The sequence below is a fragment of the Mastomys coucha genome, chromosome X (genome assembly GCF_008632895.1).
Source record: "Mastomys coucha isolate ucsf_1 chromosome X, UCSF_Mcou_1, whole genome shotgun sequence".
In the NCBI taxonomy this organism is placed as follows: domain Eukaryota; kingdom Metazoa; phylum Chordata; class Mammalia; order Rodentia; family Muridae; genus Mastomys; species Mastomys coucha.
Window position 1 is genome coordinate 153,280,458 of NC_045030.1, and position 25,928 is coordinate 153,306,385.

A 25,928-nucleotide genomic window follows, 5' to 3' on the forward strand; every position below is an offset into this window, starting at 1 on the left:
GAGAAACTCTGTCTCAAAAAAACAAAACAAAACAAAACAAAAAAAAAAAGATAATCGTATTATTATTTAAAGGGAAGGCTCCTGAGAGGGGCCAGCCCAGTCAGCCACCTCTGAACAAATATGTTCCAGCAGTGCACATCTGTGCCCTCCCTTAGCCCAGGATCCTCCTGATTCCTTGCTGAGTCAGCTGGAGAAGTAAGACCTTTTATGAGCTCTTCTCAGGTGTTACATGCTGATGGGCTCCTGGCTGGTCTCACAGCTCTGCTGTTAAGTTCTCTTTTTATGATCCCTGAAGGTGTCACTCTCATCAAGGCAATAATGGTCCTCAGTTCCTTCCCACTGCTCATTCACACTTGGTTTGGAAATCCCAGAAGGGTATAAAATACCAGGATACCTTTGCCCTGATCACTTACTGACTGTCAAAGTAAAGGCATATGAGGACACATGTGACTTTCCGTTTATCTGATTATCCATCACTATGATATAAACACATTTGCTGGTGTCATCCTAGCAACTTTGACCCTGTGTGGCGTGTGGCACAGAGTAGTTGTTCAATACCAGGTGTCCAGAGTGGTGGTACATGCCAAGAATCCTGGTGCTACAGAGGCTCAGTGCTGCTCAGTGCTGCAGAGGCTGTAACTTACTTTTTTACAAAAAAAAAAAATTGGTATATTTAAGATGTTTAAATATGGAATGAATGGATGGATGGACAGATAGATGACTGCTGAAGATAATGTCACCACTGAATGATGATTCTGGAAACAGAGTTGGACTCAGTGAGCTATCTGAGCCTGATCCCCTTGCCTAGGAGCTTTGTCTAACAGAGTGACACCTGATGGCCTAACCATTGTGGTCCAAATAGATGAGGCAGCTCTGACATGTTGTCTTTTAGAATCACAGCAACCAGCATGCGCACCACCATGGCTCTTATACCCTGCGGTAACTATCTTTTGTGTTGAGACTTCAAGACTGTTCTGTCTACTAAAGTGGTTAGATTTGTGAAAGAGAGAAGAATCCTCCTTTAGTTCCTGTTCTGTAGCTTTTAAAAGATTTATGAATGTAACTGTTGAAGGGAAAAAGGCAAGAGCTGTTTTTCTCTTGCTTGCTACCATACTAAGCTTGCTAAGCTGAGAGAAAATGGTTATTGCATTCCATTCGAGTCCTTTATTGAATGACCCAAGGGTATTAATGGCCTTTGTAAAAGACAAAGCATACTCTAGATTGACAGGATGCTTATTAAGGGAGAGAAGCACGTATAACATACTATAAGAACTCTTTGTCTTTCTTATTTTCTTTTTAAAAACCTGCTTCATTTTGTTTTAGACCTAGAAGGTTTTGACTCCGTGATATCGTCTACTGAGAAACTCAGCCACCCAACCACAAGCAGACCCAAAGCTACAGGAAGACGGCCTCCATCCCAGTCGCTCACATCTGTAAGTGTCTCTTTACTTCTCTACGGCTGAAAGGCAAAAAGGACTGGAGATTCTGGCTAAGGACTCTGCAAGCAGATGATGGGTAACACCCAGAAGAGGGGAAGGGAGGAAGCCACCAGATAAACTGCCAGCTAAAAATACTGCGAGAATCTTTTTGAATCAAGGAGTATTGCTTTCTGTTTGCTCTTTGTGTTTCTGCCAGCAAGGTGGCACTCCCTGTTTCCCATTCTCCTTCTGTCTTCTTCTAAACCAGTTATTCTTTGAACCTGAAATGAAATTGATAAGCAAAATATAGAAAAAGAGACTGAACTTTGTTTGGCCTATTAAAAAGACAAAGCTTTACTCAATAAAGATCTTCCATTATACACTGTGAGACCCCTATTTCCCTATATAAGTGGCCTATATCTTCCCAAACCCCATTATCAGCATGCCTACAGAGGTTGTATTTACCCTTATAAAATACATGGTTTATGGGAGAGAACACTCAGTGATAACCCACAGATGGTTATTTTTATTTGGGTAGTTTTAAATAACTTTTTATTACAAACCTGCTATATTCATTGTACCAAACTTGAGCAATGTGATACAGAAGGAAGAAAGTAAATTTTCTGTAGTCCTGCCACAAGAACAAAGAACCACTGTAACCTCTTGCTGTATATCCTTTGCTTTTTCAAGACTTTGATTTTTTTTTTAAAACTGAGATCGTGTAATACACATTGTTTTGGATTAACTGCACACCATTCTCCCCAGTCATTACCAATTCTCAACATTTTCAATGTCTGCCTACTGTGCTACAGTGTGAGTATATGAGAGTTTAATCTAGTGATTGTACTATTATTGGGTCTTCGTTATAAGCCATACTGACATGATTGTATCTAGAAAACAACAACATCAACGACAAAGTTTAATGTTGTTAGGGGCAAGTTTTCCGAATGTGGGCCATTGGGAAGTACATTGTTTCGCTGTTGTCCTGAGTTGCAGACTTCCCCTCCATGAGGTCATTTCCCCTCCACAAGCAGTGTGTATATGTTCATCTGTCTCTGATCACCTATCAGTCTGTCTGTCACATTGCCTTGTCCTTTGCAGTTCTGAGGCCTTATATTCTTCCTCCAGTTATACCAAGGGATTTAACCATTTGTGGATTTCTCAGGTTGCTTCTCTTTTCACCTCATCACTAATCTCACCTGTGCTTTTATCTTCTGGGGGGCGGGGGATGCCACTTCCTTTGAGCTCTTCTCTCCTGAGCCTGGAAGCATGGCTTGGATTGTCCTATTTTTCTTCCCTGTATGAACCACACCTAACTTTGTATTGATACATTGTTTGAGATAAAGACTTGAAGAAGTGGCTTCATTAAACTCTTTTAGAATTCTATGGCAACTTGCCTTCTTTCATTTCTTCTGTACTCACCCTACCCATCCCAACATTCACATACACACCCAACCAATTGCTTCTTGGCATGTTTGCATTCCTATTATTCAGTTCTACCACTTGTGTCTTCTCTATAAATCCTTCATCATTTTTGTTTTCCTTCCTAGTTTTTGTAAATCTTTTAAGGTATAAAGAGCCTTGTGTCTTTCCAGAATTAAATATTAAGTGGTTCAAATTATTCCCCTTTTGTTCATATATCCTGTGTTGAGAAATTTGTGTATTATTTTGGAGACTAAGTAATGGTAGCTCATCTTCACCCGACATTTAGGCTACACAGTTGTTTACTTTCTTGGTCAACATATATTAATAGACATCTATCTCCTGGGGACAGGGCACTGTGCCTGATGCCAAGGATACACATGGTAATGAGAAGCCTTCAAGAAGCTTATTTTGGTGACTTAAAGCCTGACATCTTATGGAGAGTGATTTTATTTGGATTTAAAGCAGAATACCTCAATGCTTTAATGATATATAGTATGCAGATTTTCATCTCTCATTCTTATCCATCCCCATTTGGATGTACATCCAGAATGTCTTGTTCACTCTTAAAAGTAGCACCTGTGGGGTTTTCATAACAAATGGGATTAGTGGATAAGGACATACTCCTCAAAGGCTAGTGGGGGAATAATTGAAGAAACACTAGTTATGGTTCCCTGGCCTGGGTGCTTTCTTACTAATTGGATATGGTTATGTTTATAAACCCTAAAGAGCAAGCTCATGCAACATGGGTTGTATAGAAGGAAGCTTTTTGAATCTTGAAAGGATCCGTGTATTGCATAGTGGTTGAGGAGGTAAGCCTAGATTAATAGGAATGCTTGGTATGGGAGGCCATATTTTTGGTAATTGGATTTTCAGATTAAGTGAAGATTAAAAATAAGACCTCTTGAAGCAAAACCTTGACTTAAAAATTCCTCCCCATTTTTTTAAAGTATGTGTCTTAGTAAACAGGATAAAAGGAAGAAAAAATATTTGTGAGCATAATTTTTCATTTTCAAATGGTAATTCTAAAAAGAACCATTTATTACCTCAGGGTGGAAAGCAAAGCTGAATTTGAGCTTGCTCCAATGTATTTCTAGAAGACTCTTTATTTTCAAGAGAATCCTTGCAACAGGGACTCTTGGTTTCATTTGTTTTGTTCTAGACTTAAGGTATCGCCACAAAGGAATTACTTGTGACTAAGAGAATTCTGATGAATTGCTCCCCATTCATTCAGTTTTGGGGTCTTTACAGCAATTTCACAGTGAGACAGAAAGGGCAGGGGTGTCAAACCATATTTTATCCAATGGTACTGCCTTTCTATAAATAAATATACCTTAGCAAATACACGCCAGAATGGGTGTTTACTGTCCATAGTAATGAGGGTAGAGATTTGTAGCAAATACCAAAGGAGAGGTAAGCTTATGCTAGTGGGCAGGGCTATGCTCTTTACTCTTGGTCCCCTGCGTCTAGAAATGGCCCCCGTGTACCACATGTAGAGTCAAGGAATTGGAAGGATACAGAGGAGGGTGAAGGAGAGAAGGATACGAGGCACTCTTCTATTGACCATGGGTTATTTTTTTACCACACTGCTGGCCCCAAAAGTACTGGGGCCACTTATAGCAGTCATCATTAAGCCTGCATTATCAGCTCCATGTAAGGCACACAGTAACAAATGTTTGGAGAATAGAGAGACTAGGAAAAGCTATCCAACAGATGGTTACATGGTTAAAGTGATTGATGGGCGTCAGGGGCAGCTCCTAGTTTAGCTTCTTGTGGCTTTAGTCCAAGTCCTGCTGCTAGGTAGCCATATGGTTATCTGTTGTAAGACGATAACAGCATACTTTCTGCCTCTCAGGGTAATAGAGACAGATCAAATAGAAGTGATGAGTGCTTTGAGAAGCCAACAGCATCTCATAAACAAAGCTGTGTCAGCTAAGGTATGATTCTGACGAAGGCATTTTCTTTTGGCTTTATCCAGTCTTCCCTTTCAAGCCCCGATATCTTTGACTCCCCAAGTCCCGAAGAAGATAAAGAGGAACACATTTCGCTTGCGCACAGAGGAATAGACGTGTCAAAGAAGACTTCCAAGACTGTTACCATATCCCAAGTGAGTGACCAGCCAGGGTGAAGTGTCCCTGCCCTTCCATGGGTGTACTAACAATGGGTTAGAAACCAAGCAAGATAGATAAACAGACAATGGGTATGGATGTTTGTCATTCCTTAGTGACAGTGATTACTGTAGTCATCAGAATCCCTAAGACATGCTGCAGAGTCTCTGAGTTGTGCATACAGGTGTTTATTTTCTAGTTTCTCTTATAGTCAGCATTCTTCATCCTGTCACATTCGTTTAAACAAAAAAAGCCCTCAGACACCCCTGTCACCTGAAAAAGCTGTGGTGTGTCTAGATAGACTACATTGCATGCTGCACTCTCTGCTCATAGACCTTGTCTTTTATATTCAAAACTGGCAAAAAAAATTATATATTTTTTTTAAATTTTATACTTATGTTATCTCTTAAGGAAAAGTTTACTTGGATTCATGCTCTAGAGTAAGTTTATCCTCTAAAACATTTTAATTTTACTCAGTGCCCAGGGAATGATCAAGCTGATTTTAAAGTTACTTGTTTCTGAATAACAAAGAAAACCTTGTTATGGTAGCACACACCACAGTCCCACCTGCTCGGGAGGTTAAAGTGGGAAGAATCACTTGATTTGAGGAATTTGAGCCTGGATAGCATAGTGAATGAATATCCTCCATCTCAAGAAAGAAAAGAGATGCAGAGAGACATACACATGCAGGGATTAGAGGGTAGAGACAGAGAGACCAAGGGAGAGAAGTGAGTGGCAAGCAGAAGTGTGTCTCAGTGGAAGAACAGTTACCGAGCATGTGCAAGGCCCTGGGTGAGAGTCCCACCACAAAAAAAAAAGAGCATTGTTTAGCTACTGCATGCAGCTTTGAAGAGGAAGCATCCTATGTGCACTCAAATCTTTCCAGAAACAAATGACAATGTTTACATTCCATCTTCTTCTTCTAAGAAGAAGACGGTTGTCAAGTCAGATTGTTTTCCTGGAACATTAGCAACATTTTAATGTGTAGAAGCACAAAACTGTAGTCATGTGAAGCAGTCATCAGCACAAAGAAATCAAAGGTTGGAATGGGATTTTTCTCCTCATAGATTTGAGTGTTTGCATTACGGATTTTCTTGAAAATCTGATACAGTAAGCAGAACATGATCCTATAAAACAGATCAATTTTAATTACCCACAAAGCCAAGGCAGTCTTCCTTTTCAAAGGATTCTGTTTACTGAAATTGGATTCAGGCCAGTTTTATTGTTTAGTTTTCTGATGACCATAGGCATAACTTCAGTTTCCTGTTCTCTTGATATCCCAAAGATGTCTCTACAGTGACACCTACTGGCGGGTAGTGGCTTTTCATGTTTCTGATCTGCATGGCTCTATTCCATTAGCCTATTTCAGTTCCCTGGAGTTGTCAGGCTGTATATTTCACTCCTTCAGGAAATTCCACTTGAACTAATTTGATCAAGGAGTGTGGTGACCTAGACTATGTGAGGGACTAAAAGCATACTTGTTAGCTGCAGTGGGCTAGTCTGAGAGCTCATCAGACAGAAAATGGCGAAAGAACTATTGATTTAAGAAGTATCCTGAAGCCAGTATGGTGGTGAAGCCAGGCCCTGGTGGCTCATGAGAGGTAAGAGAGGGAGGGAAACAGAAGAAGGCATGCATCCTGGAGTCTCTAATATAATCAGAAAAAAAAAAAGAGAGAAGAGCACAGATCTTTGAGCTCCATCAGCCACAGTCACAGTGCTAGGCTGAGGATCCAACTGGTAAAGGGGGAATTGAATGTCAGTCCTGCTGGTGATTAGTTCCAACCAAGACTCTGGGAGTTTGCCCTATAGGCCTCAGTTTCCTGCTTGGTACAATGTGTGTACCAGCTGATCAGTTTACTTTGTAAGCTGATGTCCATGGTGCAGCCACAGCTCTGTAAATGTCAGTTCTTCCCCCACCCCCCGTACTGTAACTCGTACTAACAAAGCAGCCCTGGCTGGCGAAGTACTCTCTGGCAGCAGAGAGTGCTTTTCCTCAATGGTAACTTGGCAGAGAAAAGGCTAACAGAGAGACTAGGAACGATGGCCCATCTGCTTTTGGCACGCTCTGCCCAGTCTCTGCCTCTAGCACAGCCTGAATCTAGACTCTACCTCCTTGCTGCCGTGCCAGCTGAACCCCTTCTTGGCACTTTCCCTGGGATGGCCGGCTGAGCGTCTGCTGCTGGAGGAAATCCCGTGGTTGCTGGGCCAAGCTTCACCACCAGCCTTGGTTTCCACCCTCTCACTCACCTCCTCTGCCCGAAAAGTCCTATCCCACTGCTTTGCCTCCTCCATACTCGTCTATCCACTCACTTTCCCTTGCTAGTCTTTCCTCTCCCGGCCTTATACTCCCTCTCATCGAGGACTGATTCCCAGCCTGTGTGTTCCTGTCTTCCTTGGAACACCTCTCCATCAGGCCTTTCCCACCTCTCCATCAGCAGTCCACCTCCTCTAACGTCTCACGCAGCTCGGGGGGCTCACTCATCTGTGAAGACAAACAAAACCTTCTTTCCCTCCTATCTCCTTGTGAAGCTGCTGTATGCATTCACATACAGCACACTCCTCTATCTTCCTGCCTCAGCCACATCCCTGGAAAGAATCTTCAGTTTGTCAGCCACATCTCTCAGTGCCCATTCATCAACTGGTCTCTCACCTTTGGGTCACTATCTCCATAGTTGTACTACCAAATGGGTTCCATTTTCCTCTCAACCCCACTGACACACTTATCCAGCCTTTCTTTTCCTCTGGGGATTTCCATCAGCTCAGCCCTTCCACTGGTCTTTCTTCATTCCCTCTCTCACTACTTCCCAATTGTCAAGAGCTCTCTCTCCCTTCTCTTCTTGTCTCATTGATTTAGAATTCCCCAGCTTCCACCCTAGGCCTCTTCTCATCTCTCTTACCCACACCCATGACTTCTGGTTCCTTTGGCCAGTCTTCTTATATTAGTTACTTGCTCTGCCTACTAGGTATATCCTCTCAGCTATCCCTCTGATTCCTAAAATTCAAAACCAAAATGATTGTCTGGGTCCTCCTCAATGAAAGGTACCACCTTTGCTTGTTTCTTCCCTCCCCTCCTATGACCCTGTGTTTTGCTCTCTGTCTCTCTGTCTCTCTTTCCCTCTCTCTGTCTCTGTCTCTCTGTCTCTCTCCCTCTCCCCCTCTCTACCTAGTCTGTCCAGGCCTCATCTCCCTGACAGTGGCTAGTGTGATCTATGAAGGCAGGGATGCCGTTGACCTTACCCAGTTCCCACTCCAGTACCAGGAGTGATACCTAATGGCCTTTGTTAGCTGGGCCTGCCTTTACCCACATCTCTCAAAATAGTCTTCATTCTAGGTCACCACCTGTTTCTAGTTTACCTTGTGTCAGAGTCTCAGAAGTTCTGTCTAGCTCCAGGCTTGCAAACTCTCAAGCCTTTTTACCCCCACAGCAACCATGAGCAGGGTGTGCAGCCATTCGAACCAGCCTCTTCTCTCCTCACTGCCAGCCATACTTTCTCCTCCTCCCTTTATCTGATCCCCACTGTGTTTTGCATCCTGGTCTCTAGGCCATTGTCTAGGTCCTCCCCTTCCCTCCCCCTTCCAGCTTCTTTTCTCCTATAGTCTCTTCCCTCTGAAAAGAGGGGACCATTGGCTGCTTGCATCTTCCATCCTGGAATGTGGATGCTTACATGTGTTTCTGAGGCTCTTTGTGCTTCCCCCTCTTGTGCAGTCTTCCTCCTGTGCTGCAGTGTATTGCTTGTCTGTCTGCCAGTGCCTCCAGTGAGTTCTAAGGTCCTAAGTACCATGCAAATGTATTGCTTACTTCAGGGTTTGTAGGGCCTGGCAAGCAGTTTTGCATCTCTGTGTATATGAAACCTATCTGGGACTATCTTGTCTAGAAAAAAGATGAAATTGAAAATATATACAGGTAGCCCTTGGGCAGTGGTCTGTCTGGACCAAGTTGGCCATAGATGGTTTATGAATGAGGGAATAAATAGTTAGAGTGTGTGGAGACAGGTGCGGGACTGGGTCTAAAAGGAAGGTTTGACTTACCCGGACAGGGAGGCAGTCCCTGCACAGATCCCTGGCTCTGAAGCCTCTCCACCTTCCCTTTTCACAGGTGTCTGATAACAAGACATCCCTGCCACCCAAGCCAGGGACCATGGCAGCTGCCAGCAGTGGGCCAGCTTCTTACTCTTCAGTGGCATCCTCCCCCATGTCATCCTCTTTGGGAACAGCTGGACGAGCCAGTTCTCCATCTTTGTTCAGCACAGAAGGAAAGCCAAAGATGGAACATGCAGTGAGCAGCCAGGCTGCTATCGAGGAGCTTAAGATGCAAGTCCGTGAGCTGAGGACCATCATTGAGACCATGAAGGACCAGCAGAAGTGAGTGCCAGGGCCACTTCACAGCTGTTTCCAGGTGGCTCTCCATTGGGTAACCATGGCCTAGTTCTGAAAGCTTGGATCTCACTCTGCCCAGAGGGTAGGCTAGGCCTTCCCATTGATAGTGGCAGAAGTGCTGGAAGTGGGTATGGACATGTGTGTAAGTGGGTATGGACATGTGTGTATGTGTGTGTATATGCATGTGAGTGTGTGTGTGTGTGTGTGTGTGTGTGTGTGTGTGTGTGTGTGTGTGTGTGTGTATACAGTGAACAGAGGACAGGGAATACCTTTCAGGAATTGGTTCTGTTCTCTCACAAGGTGAGGTCTCAGAGATTGAACCCAGGTCATCAGGCTTAGCAACAAGCACCTTTACCTGCTTAGCTACCTCACCAGCTTTTTATCAATGTGGCAGAATTTTGAGAAGATCAACTTTTAATAAGGGAAGGCTCAGAGCTAGAGAGACAGCTCAGAGGTTATAATCACTTGCTTCTCTTCCAGAGGACAAGGGGTTCATTTCTCAGCACCTGCATAGCAGCTCACAATTGTGTGTAACTCCAATTTCAAGGGATCTAATGTCCTCTTCTGACCTATGTGGGTGCCAAGCATGTATGTGCTACATACATATGCATACATACAAACACTCATACATACAAAAGGAAAGCAAAATTGAAAAGGGAGTGGGTATGTGGGTTCATGGTTTCAGTTCATGGGAATTGAGCTTTTAGGCTGAAGCAGCATGTCATGGGAAGTAACATGTTAAGAGGAAAGCTTCCTTGCCTTATGGTATGTAGGAAGCAAGAAGGTAACAGCAATGGGGTAGGTGCCATAATATTCCTTATATACCTAATAATCTAAAAGTTCACAACCTCCCAGTAGCACTACAGGCTGTGAACTCTCAGGGTACATTCAATAGCCAAAACAATACCAGTACATATACAAATTCTTTTGATTTTGCTTTCAATTACTGTATGTTTCAGGGACGAGGCATTGTGCACTTGTGTATAGGGCCCACAGAGAGTCTAGAGGTGTACTGCCTCCTAGGACTGGAGTTAGAGGTGGCTGTGAGCCATCCAACATGGCTACTAGAATCAGAACTCACACACTCTTAACCTGTGAGCCACCTCTCTAGCACCATCTATATCACTAACTTAAACTCTAGTGTTAGGGGAAGAATATAGCTTCTTAATTTAGATGACAGATAAAACAATTGGCTTGCATCAAGGGGCTATAACATATGAAGAAGATGAAGGGAATTTTTAAACCCAAGATTTTGCTGTCAGAAAGATGTCTTCATTATGAGACTCGGGGGTCTTTCCTCACACATGCCCACATACATACTTTCACATCTCTCATCCTCAGGGAGCACTTGAGTGAGAAGAAAAGCCTGTGAACAAAAAGAAAATATCTTACCACTAGATTGCCTGGGATGCTGTTTACTGTGAGAAATCTGGTAGAAGGATTAAGAGTAGGTAGCACTTAAAGAAACTGAGGGTCAGAGACTGTGAATTGAGAGCTCTTTCTGGAAAGAATCGTGAGATACTTCTCAGTGAAGCATTTCATGAGCATTTTGAAAACTGACCTGGAATGACTGGGAGCAGGGAAGTTTGGCAGAGGGAATAGCAGGCAGCTTCATAAACAACTGAACAGCCTGGTGAGTCATCCTCTCCCTGGACACCTTGATTCAGAACCCTTGGTTCAGAATGTGCATAAGGGTGATGGCGAGAGCTATGGCCAAAATCCTGCAGCCTGGGGGAGAGGTTCTGGGGCTGCTATGGACCGACATTTGTCTCTCTTCCGAGGATGGAGGGCTCTGATGTATTTTGTGGTCAGACACCTCAGGGAACAATTGGGTTAAGCAAAGTTAGTTTGTTTTCTGAAGGACTTTTTGAAGTCTTCACCTCACATTGAAAGTATAGAGTAGACAGCATATGCAGTTTTGCAAATGCATGCATCCAAAGAACTCTTTAACCTGTTCTAGGAAAATGGTTCCAAGGAACTAACTTTGAACAGTGTAGGTCTAAGCAGGTTCTGTTCCACTCAGACTAGACAATGGGTAAAATTGGGCTTCTTCAAATCACTTCCTCACTGGAAGAGACTTATCACATAAATATGCAGAACTGGTGAGATAACATTGCAGTTTCTTTGGGCCACCCACGCTCCCACAAACTCCTTAAAGTTCCTGGTTCCTGTATGGCTCTAGAAGCTATAGGTTTGGGTTCCCAAAGGGCATCTATATCCAGTTGAGCACATTTGCCAAGACAGTGACTCCATGATTCCATGACATCCAGCCTTCTGGACCAGGACCACATTAGGACCTGACTTGCCTGGATCCAGGTCTTTGGAACTTTATACTCGATGGGAGGGGAGCAGGCTGGAAGCTACCCACAACTCTGATAGCCTGACCTTGTCTCTGAGTCCACAGGCAGCTGTGCCTTAAAGCCTGTAATTGGCCACGCCACTCCTTCCCCAGCCAACATCTTATTTAATCAGTAACTCAGGATGTTAATCACCTCTTCAAATCCTTGTGTCTCATAGCCTTCCTTAGCCTGGCCATCCTGCCCAAGGTCAGTGACTTCCCTCCAGTCTTCTACCTTCTCCCCTGGTATCACTTACCCTGTAGCATTCAATCCATGTCTGTCCCTCCTCAAATGTTTTCAGAGGCAGGCTCACCGCCCTGCTCTGCCTTGAATTTACCCCCAACTGCCCCATCTCCTGTTTTTCCTTGTAGACAGATGCCCGTATTCCCTAGCTCAAGACATAGTGGCTTTCTTTACACCATCTTCCCCAACTGACTTCCTCTTCCTAGACCATGGCCCACTTAAGGCCTTGCCTGCCAAGTTTTCCTGGGGTTTGGGTGGTGGTTTAGGACCTCACTGTTGATGGCTTTCCTAAGCCCTAAGTGGTAGCCACACAGATATGGATGTGTAATGTGAGCTTAAATGACTATACTAATGAATCACTGCTAGTTTTTATCAAAAAACCAGTGTCGACAGCAGCGCTCTACAATCTCAAGTATAGGCCACCATCACTGGATTCATCTGGACTTGAACTAGTGCGCAGTCGCTGGTTCTGTTTTCACCATGCTGTTTCTGAAAACTTCTGTCTTTTTGTTGTTGTCGTTTCATTTCACAAATGTACACGTCTAATACCTCCAAACAAAAGAAATGCAGATCTTAGACCAGTCCAAAGAACAGAGTCCCAGCTTTTCAGAATAAGTAGCTTCATTCTACCTTATTATTTCAAGTTGGAAAATGCATTAGGTTGTAGGTCCTATGTTTATCCTCTTTCAGACTTCATTTCTATATTGTTAATTATTGTTATTGTTAACATTGTCATGTGTTTAAGGTCCAGTTAGTCTATCTTAAGGTAAAGTTAGTCTGTAAGGTTTTGTGAGAATTACTGAAAACATACCAGTGACCTGTTCTTAAGTTTTGTATAAAAATGAAGTACATAGAGAGTGGTAAAAAGTTCTGCAATGGGTCTAGGAAGATGGCTCAGTAAGAAAGTGCTTACATGGGCTGGAGAGATGGCTCAGTGGGTAAGAGTTCATCTGAAGGTCCTGAGTTCAAATCCCAGCAACCACATGGTGGCTCACAACCATCTGTAATGCGATCTGATGCCCTCTTCTGGTGTGTCTGAAGAGAGCTACAGTGTACTCATATAAATAAAATAAATCTTTCTTTAAAAAGTGCTTACTACACAAACAAGGAGACCTGAGTTCAAATCTCAAGCATCCACATATAAAGTATCTGTAATCCCAGCACTGCAGAGGCAGAAATGAGGATCTCAGGTCTCATTGGCTAGCCAGTCTACTTGAATCAGCAAGCATCAGGTTCAGTGAGAGCACCTGTCTCAAACAATATGGTAGAAATTGAGAATGACACTTGATACCATCAATCTATGGCCTCTACATGAAAATGCACACACAAGGACTTGCAGGTACCCATGAACATGGGAAAAAAACACAAAAATTGTCTACAATGAAAATTTTTATAAGTACCCAGTGGTCCTATTATAAAAAAGAAGTTAGAGGAAAGATGACATAATATGAGCTTTGGTGCTTTGACTCCAATTATTGGGGAAACCAGGCCACCACTCTGTGCCTTAGTTTTCCTACCTTCTCGTATTGGAAGAAATTGAACCTAGGAGATCATACTAAGGTCATCTCCCGGCCTAATATTTGAAGGCTACAAATTTTGGTGACTCCTTCCCAAATAATGGCAAACCTTCCTGTCCAAAAGAAATCTTCAGAAGTAATAGTGCAAAGAAAGTGTGCTTGGGTGTGGTGAGATGGTTCACTGGGTAAAGGGGCTTGCCACCACTGGTTCTTTCTCTTGCTGAAATAAAGACCAGACAAAATATAACTTAGGAAAAGGGTTTGTTTGGGTTATAGGTTACAGCCTATCATCAAGAAAAACCAAGGCAGGAACTTGGAGTCAGGAACTAAGTCAGAAAGCATGGACTGTTGCTTACTGGCTTGCTCCCCATGACTTGCTCAGCCTGTTATATAACAAAGGACCCACCTGACAGGGCTAGCACCATGCATGTACAGTGTGCTGGGCCCTCCCACATCAATCATTAATAAAAAACACTCCACAGACTTTGCCTACAGGCCAATCTAATGGAGGCATTTTCTCAGTTGAAGTTATTCGTACATGACTCTGTCTTATATCAAGGTGACCAAAACTTAATTAGCGAGCACACCACCCAGCAATGCCAACCAGGGATGACCTGAGTTCAATCCCAGGAACCCACATATAGGTAGAAAGAGAGCCAGCTCTACTAAAGTTTTCTCTGACCTTCACACAATGTAGAATGCATGCTCCTCCCCCCAGTATGCACACATAAAGAGAGGGGGAAGGAGAGAGGGAGAGAGGAAGAGAGAGAGGAGGAAATAAATTATGTTTGGTCGATACTGTCTTTGGAAAAAGGTCAGATGGATTTCATATTGATACTAGACTTTCTTATCTCTCATTGGGAAACTCTGGGATTTGATTTGATTCCATTGGCATTTGCTTTTCAGACGTGAGATTAAGCAGTTACTGTCAGAATTGGATGAAGAGAAAAAGATCCGGCTCCGGTTGCAGGTAGGTCCCTCAGCGCTCATCTATGGGACCTGGGTTCAGTAGGAAATGGAGGCAAAGTCAGGGCTTCGGGTTGAAAAGAAATGATTGCTGTTGGGCATGGAGCCTCATGCTTTTTAATTCCAGCCCTGGGGAGGTTGAGGAAGAAGGATCACAGGATCCAGACAAACCTGGGCTACCAAGAGATTTGCATAGCAGCCTGAGCTACCAAGTGAGATCCTGTCTGAAAAGAGGGGAAACAAAGAAAAATAAAATAAATGATTGCTGCCACAAGAATGTCTCAGAATCTTTATATTCTGTCCTTACCTGAGTTCCAAAAGGTCCCAGGGAAGGAAGAGATGAATCAACATACTTAGCTGGGTTTTATTTATTTTAAACATATCCACTCTAAAGCATTCCCTCTGGTTAGTTTATAGGATGATAATATAGGATGCCTTGTTCATATTAAGTACCAGAGGATGTGGCATTCAGGAGAGTCTGTTGCTAGCTGCTAAGTTCCATTATGTGGTCCCTCCAGGGACCACAGATATACACATTGGCATTTCATTTCAACTTTTTATTTTTCCCCAATGGCCTTGTTGCTCCTTCCAAGGCATCTAAGCTCTGTCCCCACCTCTTAGCTGCTGATGGAGATCTTATGGGGAGATCATTCCAAATGACCGAAGAACTGACTTACTGTCTACTCAGTTTGGACCCAACCTGCTTAAAAAGAGAATAGGAATGGTTCAACATCCTGGTGGGACTGTGGATACCCACCTTTTGGGGTCACCAAAAGCTGCCTTTATCACCCTCAGATGACCCTATTTGCCTGCCCTGCCGTCTGGCAAGGTATCTAGAATCATTGCTACTTCTGATAAACTTTGGAGCCTAGGAATCTAGGAATGACTAGGCACACCATTTGTCAGGGTACTGTACCTATGTGCCTGTCTTTAGGTTTATTTTGGTTTTGGCATTGTTATCAGTTCTTCATTCAGATCTCATTTTGCCAGTTTCACCGCTCAGATTGTCAGCTTGAGCCTTTTCTTTGCATTGGTAAAAGTATATTATCTTTCCGCTTCTCTAAATGCAGCCATTTCATAATGTCTGTGTTTGCTGCTTTTTCTTCTCTATATAGATGGAAGTGAATGACATAAAGAAAGTTCTTCAATCAAAGTGACTACTTGATAATTGAGACATCACGTTATCCACCCTGAGTCCAAGACTCAGGTATTCTGCCCCAGTCAAAATCATCTTGTGCCAAAAAAATTAAAGGTTTGACTCATCATGTCCCTGTTTGAACGTTTAGCACAAAAGTCTTTATAGCACAACACAAATTCCATCCAAGAGGAGACTCTTTCCCATGGTGTTGTCCTGGGTCTGGCAGTGCTTGTGATTTATAGCCAATTGTGCTAAAGGCTTTTCTACCTTGAGATCTCCCACGAAATGAAAACTCAGGCAGTTTAGTCCATAGTAGTACTATTTTGATGATATTTTCCATTAACAAAATGTAATTTCAGATTATTCGTTTATAGGCTTTATAATTTTATGGTTTTTTTTTTTAAATTCGTGTTCTGTCACAGATGCCCCTAGTGTTTGTGCTCACTTGCTGCAGATGGAACAAACGCCTCCTGGCTTTGTATTCCCCTTTAGGATTCTATTACATATGCAATTCGAGGTCCAGCCCGTCCCTTTCCCTGCTAGCCAACCCCCACCACTCTAAGAGAAATTTTAGCTTATATATGACGGTATATTTACAAAAAAGAGAAAGAAAAAATCTGGTATTTGCAATTATCTGTGCCTTCTTTCTACCACCCTCTTGATTGGAGCTTTTGTGATGCAGCTACCATGATTCCAAATAAAGAAATAAAAATCAGCCACTTCTCCCTGTCCACTAGAGGCCGCTGTCTTCACAGCTTCTCTCACCCTAGCCAAAGGTCCTAAGAGGAGACAGCTGAGAAGTCTGGCCTGCTCTTTGGTACCAGCTGTGACTTTTCAGTTTCTCCTGCTTTGAGGTTGTTCACGAAACTAGAAATGTCATTCCAGCTTGATTGTTTTATCATCAGCCAAGTTAAACCCTGCTTCCTGCCTTTTACACCTATTGCGTGAACAGAATATGCATTATTAAAGCAAAAATAAATAAAAATAAAATGCAAGTGAAAACAGGGGGGGAATTGGATTATTTCGTGCACTGGGTTTGTGTGTGCGTGTGTGTGCGCGCGCGCGTGTGTGTTATTGTTTAAATTGTATTCACAGTGTTGTTTGCCTTGCTCACTTGTAACCCCCTCCTCAGATCTAGGAGAATAGGAGGAGGGTCTTGTGGAAATGTAGCTATTGGATCTTTCCTGCACTTATGGAATTGCTTTTTCTTTCCCAATGAAACTGATGTTTGCTTGTCTGCTTTCTCTTTATAGTACATGAACAGTTCAGCCTTAGACTATGTAACTGTTTTCTCATCTTTAGCTGAAAATGGGGGGGGCATTCTGTACTGCAAGATTGTTGATGGGGTAGAGGTGGAGGGGTGGTCCCTTAATCCCCCAAATATGTGTGATGTGTTTCTAAACTGCTGCTTTGTCTATTTCCTGCATTTTATAGAGAAACTACTAAACATTAATAGATTTTCACCACCACAAAGAATGAGAATTAATGACACTGAAGGAATGATGCAAAACCTTTCCATGATTCATCACTGAAAATATAACTAATAAATGTCTCTTCCTTTTTCCTCCTGTCTCCATCCCCATGCCTTGTTCTAACTTGCATACTTGTCCTTTGTGCTCGAGGCTCTTGCTTCCTTCCAAGGATTTACAGAGGCCTAATGCCCTAACCTTCAGGGGTGTGGACACAATTAAAGAAAGGGAATGTATAAAGAAATTATTCTTCATTCTGATATATGAAGATATTTGCCTTTTCAGCAGCCACGGTCTCAGTGTGCTTGGGGCAGGAGTACATTGTTTCTATGAGTGATATAAAGCATTCCTATTTCCCTTCACTGTGCTTAAGCCTTTCTGCATTACACTTGAAGCCTTCAGACATTTCCTACCACCTATTACAACAGTGAGGACTGGATTCTTGATGTCTTAATTTCTCATTTGTTTATCAAGAAAATCCCTAATGATGATATAAGACATTTATACAGAGTGAGGTCATTAACAATGAACTTGAGAGATTAGAGCATCCTCAGTGGGTGATGATAACAGGGAATGGAGAAAGTTGATATCTTCCCCTAAGAGAGGCATTTGGGTTAGAGAGATGGGGAGGGAGATGTATAAATGGAGAGGCTGAGACACAAACAGAGGGACACAGAGAAAGTAATTATAGAGAAATAAGCTGGTATGTCCAGCTTCATTACTATCCCTTGGGCTAACCAGCAAGAACACTGTACATCACAGAACTGGATGAGCCCAAACAGCCACCATCTTTACTCTTGACCAAATGGACCCATCAAGAATATTGAAAAGCTTGGAAATACCCTGTCTACTTTTTAAAAATTAAAATTCCTTTGCATTCATCATGGACTCAGCCAGGAATCTATGGAGATTTTTTTTTTGCTTCATTTTCTAAAGTTGTATTTAGAAAATTCTTATGTAATGTGCTTTGTAAAAGAAGATGAATTAAAATGAAATTTTGTGAAAAATTTTTGTTCAAAGTTGTCACAATCCAAGAGGAATGATGTCTTGGAACACAAACTCCTCCCTTTTCTCTATTTTACACAATTCGATTACTCTGACAGAAATGTCCTTAGAAGACAGGAAGTAATCCATTAAAATCTGTGCCTGTGAATTCGATTTTTTAAATTGTTCGATTTTACATTCCTATCGAAGCATAAAATGCTAGTTAGGTATAAATTCTTTTTTAGTGTAAAAACCATTAAATTATCATTATTGGAATAATTGTGTAAAGCCATTTTTATTTGTACACAGCCCTCAAGGCACATTCAAGTACACGATCCATTTTTTCCAATAAGAACATCCTGGATCTATCATCACATGTGTCTATGGTTAGTAATGGTGTGGTTTTATTTCCTTTCAGAAGCAGCTCCTTTATGATCAGCTGCAGGGTGTATAATTTATTGCCCATAGTTGCTATGGTTTGTATAAAAATAACCCCCAGTTTCCATAAAGACTTTTGTATTATAACCTGAGGTCATCATAGTCTCTTTTTTTGGCATCAGATTAGGCTTTAGTCCTTTAGTTATTTTTGTACAAACTAATGTCAAGATGTTTCTGCACTAAGAGGGCTTGATGAAAGCATTTCCCTTTGCTTCTGTACAAATGAGAACTGGAACAAAACAACACATTTATGAGTGACATGGCTGATTGTAGCATCTGACGGAGAGAAAGTTAGGTGCTCAGGACTTGGCAGAGTGACAGAGATAATGTTCCTAAACGTAGCTGGGCAGGGCCTAGGCAAAGAAACCTCTTTCTAATCCAGAAATAAATGTCAGTCATATAAGGACTGTTAAGGAAGATCAGATCACTTAAGGAAATGAGCCTTACCTACCTACCATGCTTGAGTTCTTTCCCTGGCTCACAAGGCTTTGTTTTCAAGCCATGGATTTGAGGTAGCTCCTAGAGTAGACCAACCACCCATGGAGAAGGTGCAGTTCCTTGAAAAGGTTTTTATTTGTGTCTTTTACTTGATCTGAAATTGCAGTGACCATGGGGACAGATCATTCTTGTTAACAGCCATAGCTCTATAAGTTCACTTGTAAATTTGGCATTCATAGCAAAGGGTGTTTATTTGTTTGTTTGTTTTCTTTAAGACAAGATCTCCCTCAAACTTGCAGCAATAGTTCTTCTGCCTCCCAAGTACTCTGGGATCAGGGTTGTCAGCGACCATGCCCAGTGAGGAATATTTCATGCACACCATAGAACAATGTAAATTTGGTTGTTATTTAGTTTTTGATGAGAGTGAGGTTTTTTTTTTTTCCCAGCAGTGTTTTTCCACAGTACCAGGATTTATCAAATAACTTCACAAGGTACAGTGGTTTCAGTGACAGCAATTTACCAGCTACTTTCAATTTCCTTGATAATCCTGACCTAGGTGAACACAAGTTCTTATATTCAGTCTTAATTATTAACTCTTAGATCACCCATTACATATAGACATCAATATAATTAAATATGTATGTTACAGAATGGTTGTAAAGGGTTAAGAAAGGCCCAAGAAGCAGGAAAGCTCACAGAGGTATAAAGTCTCTCTTAAGAGACCACTGCTGGTCACATGTTTGGGAATGAAATTGCAGTTGAGTCTAGATACAGAGGTGTAAGAGCAGGGACAGGTTCAGACAAAGAACTGGGCAGATGGACCAACAGCATGTCCAGATGGGCAAACAGAGGATGGGAGGATGGCAGCTGGGTTAAGCTGTGTCAACAGTAAGGACTGGGGCCCAGCTGAAGCCCCCGTGACAGTTGAGGGTTCTCTCTGTGGGTCCTTGATACGTACACTATGTGACGATCAGATGACAAGTTGGAGGTCATCATCTTTGTAGTACTTGATGCCCACCTCTTTATATGGAGTTACATTTCCCCCCTTGGTCTACTGTCTCTCATAATTTCTGGTTTACCTGATAGGATTTTAATATGTTCATGTGCCCCTGCAGTCTTAATTCATCCCCAATAAATTAAAGGGTGGCACCTTTTATACTCCCAAGAGTAAGTCATTTATCAGTCTCTGCTATGTGGGTGATACCAGACAGATGGTGCTGTTTAAATATCCCCTCCAGGTGCACAGTCATCTTCTACCATCAGAGTGGAGTCTCACTGGGCAAGGCACAGCCTGAAAAACCAGTTTTATGCAACTTAGAGCAGAGCACATGTTGACCTCAATGGGGCCATTCTCTTTAAATGGAAACAGTTTAAATTATGCAGATATGAAGTCTTGAATACATCTTCATCTTACCTGCCCCTATATAGACTGTACCTAGTTCTTCAAAAAAGTGTGTTAGCAAGCTTTGGTGTTTGATGGGAAGGTAGCTCAGAAATGCAAGGTTTAACTTTTAAGGAGTCTACCAATTTTTAAGCCACTTTAGCTGACCTTGAAACCAAACACAAAACTCACAAGAAAATGACATTATTTTTTTAGGTTATCTCTCAAAGAATAAAATAGGGATGCCTTAGAAAAAAAAGAACAGGATTTTTACCCCAAGCTTCACAATTATACTCAGTCTGAGAAAAGCAAGGATGGATGGGAGCTGAAGCTATCTCTGCCATTGAATGCTCAAGGACAAGTTGTATGAGAAATGCCCACCCTTCTCCCTGCCTTGATCCCAGAGAGTGCTTTGAAATTGCTCTTGTTTGTTCTTGAGGTAATTTCCTCAGAGAAGGGGAGTCTGGCATGAGGAAAAGCATGTGGCTAGAGAAGAAGTCTCACAGGGAGCATCAGGTCCAGAGGTTAGAGCAAACAGGTTAGAAGTGAGAGGGGAAGTTTTGTGGTGATGGTAATGCTTCACTTGCTGTTGGCAAGAGCCTTTCAACTGAATTTCCATCTTTTAAACAGGGTTAGAGACCCAGGGCAGGAGGTTCAAACATAGAACACAGACATTGAGGTTTTTAAATAGCTTTTGCTCTAGCTATGAAGGTAATATTGTATCTAGAGTAGAAGATAAAAAAATATGCAGAGAAAGAAAGTTGAATGCAGCCTCATTTAGAAATCCCCTTTATTTTGCTCTCTCACAATTGAGGTTCTGAATATTTAGTTTTATTCTATAGTCCTTGGCCATGATATTTTTTCAGAAACTGTAATAGCTGTATAAGAGTCTCTCTATAGATATAGCAGAAGATGAGACAGTCTTTTATTGAACATGTAGAGGCTGGTTATGATGCACTAGGCACCATGATGGTCCGTGAGAACAATGTGATACAGTAGTGCCTGCTGTCGAGAAGCTTGGGTCAAGTGGAGGGGGATGGGGACAGGCAAATAAATAAGCAAAACATCGTAGGGATGAAAATATGACACCTAAGTCCACAGAACAGGACCCAAGCATTTGCTGCACATGCTCTAGAACGGAAGTTCTTAACCTGGAGTGTGTGGGGGGGGTCAAACGACCCTTTCACAGGGTCGCATATCCGATATCCTGCATACCAGATAGTTACATTACAGTTTATAACCAGCAAAATTACAGTTATGAAGTCTCAACAGAATCATTTTATGATCGAGAGTCATCACAGCATGAGGGACTGTATTCAAGGTTGCAGAACCACTAGCCTTAGAAGTATGTAGAAAAACTAAGCTAGAGAATATGAGCAGTTGCGGGTGCCTGCATGTGGCTTGACTGAGAGTGTGCCACTCCTGAGCGCAGCAGCTTCCACTTCCTCAGGGACTTTCCTGCAGAAGCCTCACCTGGACTCATAGGAGGACTGGTGGAAGCCACAGCAAGTTCATGGTGCTGTCTTGGGAATCACTGAGAAATCCACTCAGACCCTGCTCCCTTAAGGAGCAAGAGACTGAGGAGAGGCCTGAGGTGAGGACTTTGAGGAAATACTACTGCAGCCAAACTAAAGAGAACTCACTCGGCTGTAGCCGTTTCAGGAGAAAGGACAAAAGCACATGGGAAAGCTCGACTCCTGAGACACAAGCCCACTGTGCACAAGCCCTGGGCTCTATCAGCATGCTCACTAGCCTGCAGAAAGACAGCACAACTCAAGAGTTTTTTTTTTTTTGTCCTGGGGAACAGCAGAAAGAGTACATCCAAAGCTGAGAGAAGGGCAAAAAATAAAAGGTCATAAAAGAGGGGCTGAGGTGATGGTTCATGGGGTAAAAGGCTTACTGTTTAAGCCCAAGGACATGATTGCAGATCCTTAGTTAGCATCCACTAAAAAGCTGGGCATAATGGTATGTGCTGTGATCCCAGTGCTGAGAGCTAGGGAATCCCAAGGACTTGCTGACCTTGCTGTCAATCGGTGAGGCCCACATCAGCCAGTGAGAAACCTTGTCTAAAACCAAAATAGGATCAAGAGCCAATACACAGGCAGAGAGAGAGAGAGAGAGGAGGGGAGGAAGCATATAGGAATTGTGATTTCTGGCCATTGGAAAACAAGTATTAGCCATCCACACAGCCCATCTTCTGGCAGGATTAACACCAAATCCCACACTAAAGATGTATTTATTTCATTCTTTGTTGCTTTATATAACTTGTCCAACTTTTAACAAAAACTTACAGGGCATGCTACTAGGTAAGTAAAAGCAGTCAGAGGAGACAAAGCAATGATCAGTGTCAGACTTAGAAATAGCACAATTATTGGAAGTATCAAAAATGTAAGTGACTATGGTTACTATGGTTACTACATTGAAAGCTCTTTGTGGAAGGCTGAGAATGTAATTCAGTGGTAAACCCTTGCCTATCACCTAAAGGCTATCTCCAGCACCTCCAAAGACGAAAAGTAAATATTTAAAAGCTGAGCACATCCATAAGCCAATAAATTGAGAGGTAAAGACCAACTTCAGCTACTTGATGAGTTTGAGTCCAGCCTTGGCTTTATAAGATCTTATCTCAAGAGAAACAAAGCTAAGCAAAAAGCCATAGAGCTCTCACGGGATAAGTACGCATTGTGCAACATAGGTGATTTCAGCAGGGATGGAGATGTGAGTGAGAATCAAATGGCTAGAAACCAAAACAGGAAAACAAAGGAAAAATAACTTTTGGTGTTCTCACCAGTAGACTTGAATATTTACATGGATAAAGTAGTGCAGAAGGCATAAAGCGACAGATCAAGAACAAATCAGCACCAGGCAGTGGTGGTGCATGCCTTTAGTCCCAGCACTTGGGAGGCAGAGGCAGGCGGATTTCTGAGTTCGAGACCAGCCTGGTCTACAGAGTGAGTTCCAGAACAGTCAGGGCTACACAGAGAAACCCTGACTCGAAAAAAGAAAAAAAAAAAAAAAGAACAAATCAGCATCACTACAGAACCATCAAAAGGATGAAAGATAGGAACTTTCATTATTATAAATTCAATGTCTTAGAGAAACTGAACCCAACCTTTGAAAACCACAAATTAGTAAACTCAACCAGAACAAATTAAGCAACCCATATAGGTCTTGTGAAAAAATTGAACTTGAAATCAAAAGACCCTGAAAAAGAAATATCTGAGTTGAAATGGGCTCGCTGGAGAATTCCACCAAATCCAGAAGTAACACCAATTTTACATCAACTTCGAATACTTTCTAAGCCACATCATGAAATGAGTATCACCTAATACCTAAACAAGGCAAAGACAGTACAAAAAAATTAAAACTACAGATCAACATTTCTCATGAACCTAGATACAGAATCTCTTGATAAACTGTTAGCAAGTAAATATCAGCCATAGATAAATACAGCCATAAACCACAACCAAGTAGGATTTATTCCAGGTGTGTAAGGCTGGATTGATATTTGAAAGACAGAGCAGGAGAAAAGGCTTGGAGGTTAAGAACATTTACTTTTCTATTAGAGGACTTGAGTTAGATTCTCAGTGCTCATGTGGCAGCCAACAACCATCTATAACTCCAGTTGTAGGGGATCTGATACCCCTTTACTGGCCTCTGTGGAAACCAGGCACACACGTGGTGCACATAAATACATGAAGGCAAAATATTCATACATATTAAATATATAAATAAAGCTGAGTCTGGAGAGATAGCTCAGAGGTTAAGAGCACTTGATGCTCTTCCAGAGGACTGGGTTTGATTCCCAGCACCCATATGGCAGCTCACAACTGCCTGTAACTCCAGTTCCAGGGCATCAAACTCTTTCCTGTGGCCTCTGTGTGCATGATTCCTGCACATGGTGTACAGACATATATGCAGGCAAAATACAACATTAAAACCTTTACACACACAGAAACAAATCTTTAAAGAGAAATATTTGAGGCACATCCTGTGCCATGGTCTAGCCAAATAAATGTAGTTCTCATCCTTCAATAAGGAAACTAGTTTGCAAAAGACAGAGACCAATATAGAAAACTGCAACCAATCAAAATGCAGATAACAAGTGACCATGTATTTCTCAGCCTCAATTGAACCATCAATTGAATCATCAATTGAACCTGCACAATTGCAGGGAACTTTTCAGAAGGGGGTGGTGGTGAGAGAGTATAAGGGCCAGAGGAGCAGGATGTATACTGTGAGATTATGTTTCCCAGAACTGCTGGGACACTCATGAAGTCTCAACAAACAAGGAAGACACCAACAGACATGCTATTATAGAAGGGGCAAATCTTATGGGGCCCTAACCCTAGAAACAGAACTACAGGTACAGGCTGACAGCAGAAGTACTGTTTCCCCAGAGATGAACACTTTTAATTGGCTATCTGGTACCAAATGGCCAGCCATTTATATATATATATATATATATATATATATATGTGTGTGTGTGTGTGTGTGTGTGTGCGCGCGCGCGCGCATGTGCATACCATACACATACACACACACACACACACACACACACACACACACACACACGGAAAGAGAGAGAGAAAGAGAGGGAGAGGGAGAGAGAGCGTGAATTTGAGAGCATAGGGAAAGGGTATACAGGAGGAGTTGTTGGAAAGAAAATGAAAGGGGAAAATAATGTAATTATATTTTAATATCAAAAATAACATTAAAAAGTACTAGATGGAGTGCCAAAGAGGGGAATGGGGAATGAATATGATCAGAGTACACTGTGTACATGCATAAAGACGCCACAATGAACACCATTATTTTGTATAATATACACTGATTAAATCTCTAGTGGAATAAATCAAAATGAAAAAATATGAACAGTCCAAAGAGGAAAATTGATCTGATTATATCAATTGGTGTATAAAATACTTGAACCAGTCCAATCATCCAGCATGATAAATAAAAAGGAGGCTAGGAGAAGGTAACTCCCTCAACTTGAGAAGTACCATCTACACAAAAATCCAAACAAAACTGCTAAGACCACATTCAGCGTTAAAGACTTGCATTCTCTCCCTAGTGTCTGGAATGAAGTAAAGGTGCTCAGTGTCATTACTCCTCTCCAGCATACTCCTTCAAGTTTAGATACAGAAACAAGGCAATCCAAATGAAAAGCAATACAGATTGGAAAGAGAAACTGAAACTGCCCCTATTGCAGATTACATTCCAACAAAACAAAACAAAGTACTCCTATATTAATAACTGAGCTCAGCAAGGCTGTGCAACACAAAAGCTACATTCTTATATACTAGCAATGAATACGTGGAGCTGAAGTTAAAGACTAAGACTTATCCCAACTATAGTTCCTTTGAAGGTTTTTAGAGAGGATTTGCATACTGAAAATTAGGAAGTTCTAATGAAAGAACTCCAATAAGTTCTATGTAAATGAGGTGACATACTATGTTCCCACTTCAGAAGATTCAGCCAACACAATGAACATGCCATCTCTCTCCCAACTGACCTGTAGGTTTGCTATAGTTCCTTTCAAAACTGTAGACAGTCGAGTGTACTCAAAATTTGAAATGGAAAAACACAGGTCCTAATAGAGCTAAAACGATTTCAGAAAAGATAAATACAGGAGTCTTAGTAAGATATTAAGAGCTAAAAGTTGGGTACAAAGATGGACAAAACCATGTAAT

The 25,928-nt window shown here is 41.9% G+C and overlaps 1 protein-coding gene across 1 annotated transcript in view; it reads left to right on the plus strand.

The window, feature by feature from the left end:
- The window catches only part of Sh3kbp1 (SH3 domain containing kinase binding protein 1), a 359,863-nt gene extending 343,330 nt beyond the window's left edge, over window positions 1-16,533 (plus strand). The window contains 5 exon segments of the mRNA XM_031370222.1: window positions 1,324-1,433; window positions 4,819-4,947; window positions 9,045-9,310; window positions 14,331-14,394; window positions 15,506-16,533. Of these exon segments, the coding sequence (XP_031226082.1) occupies window positions 1,324-1,433; window positions 4,819-4,947; window positions 9,045-9,310; window positions 14,331-14,394; window positions 15,506-15,547 (611 nt within the window). The 3' untranslated portion in view covers window positions 15,548-16,533.
- Window positions 16,534-25,928: the final 9,395 nt, after the last annotated feature.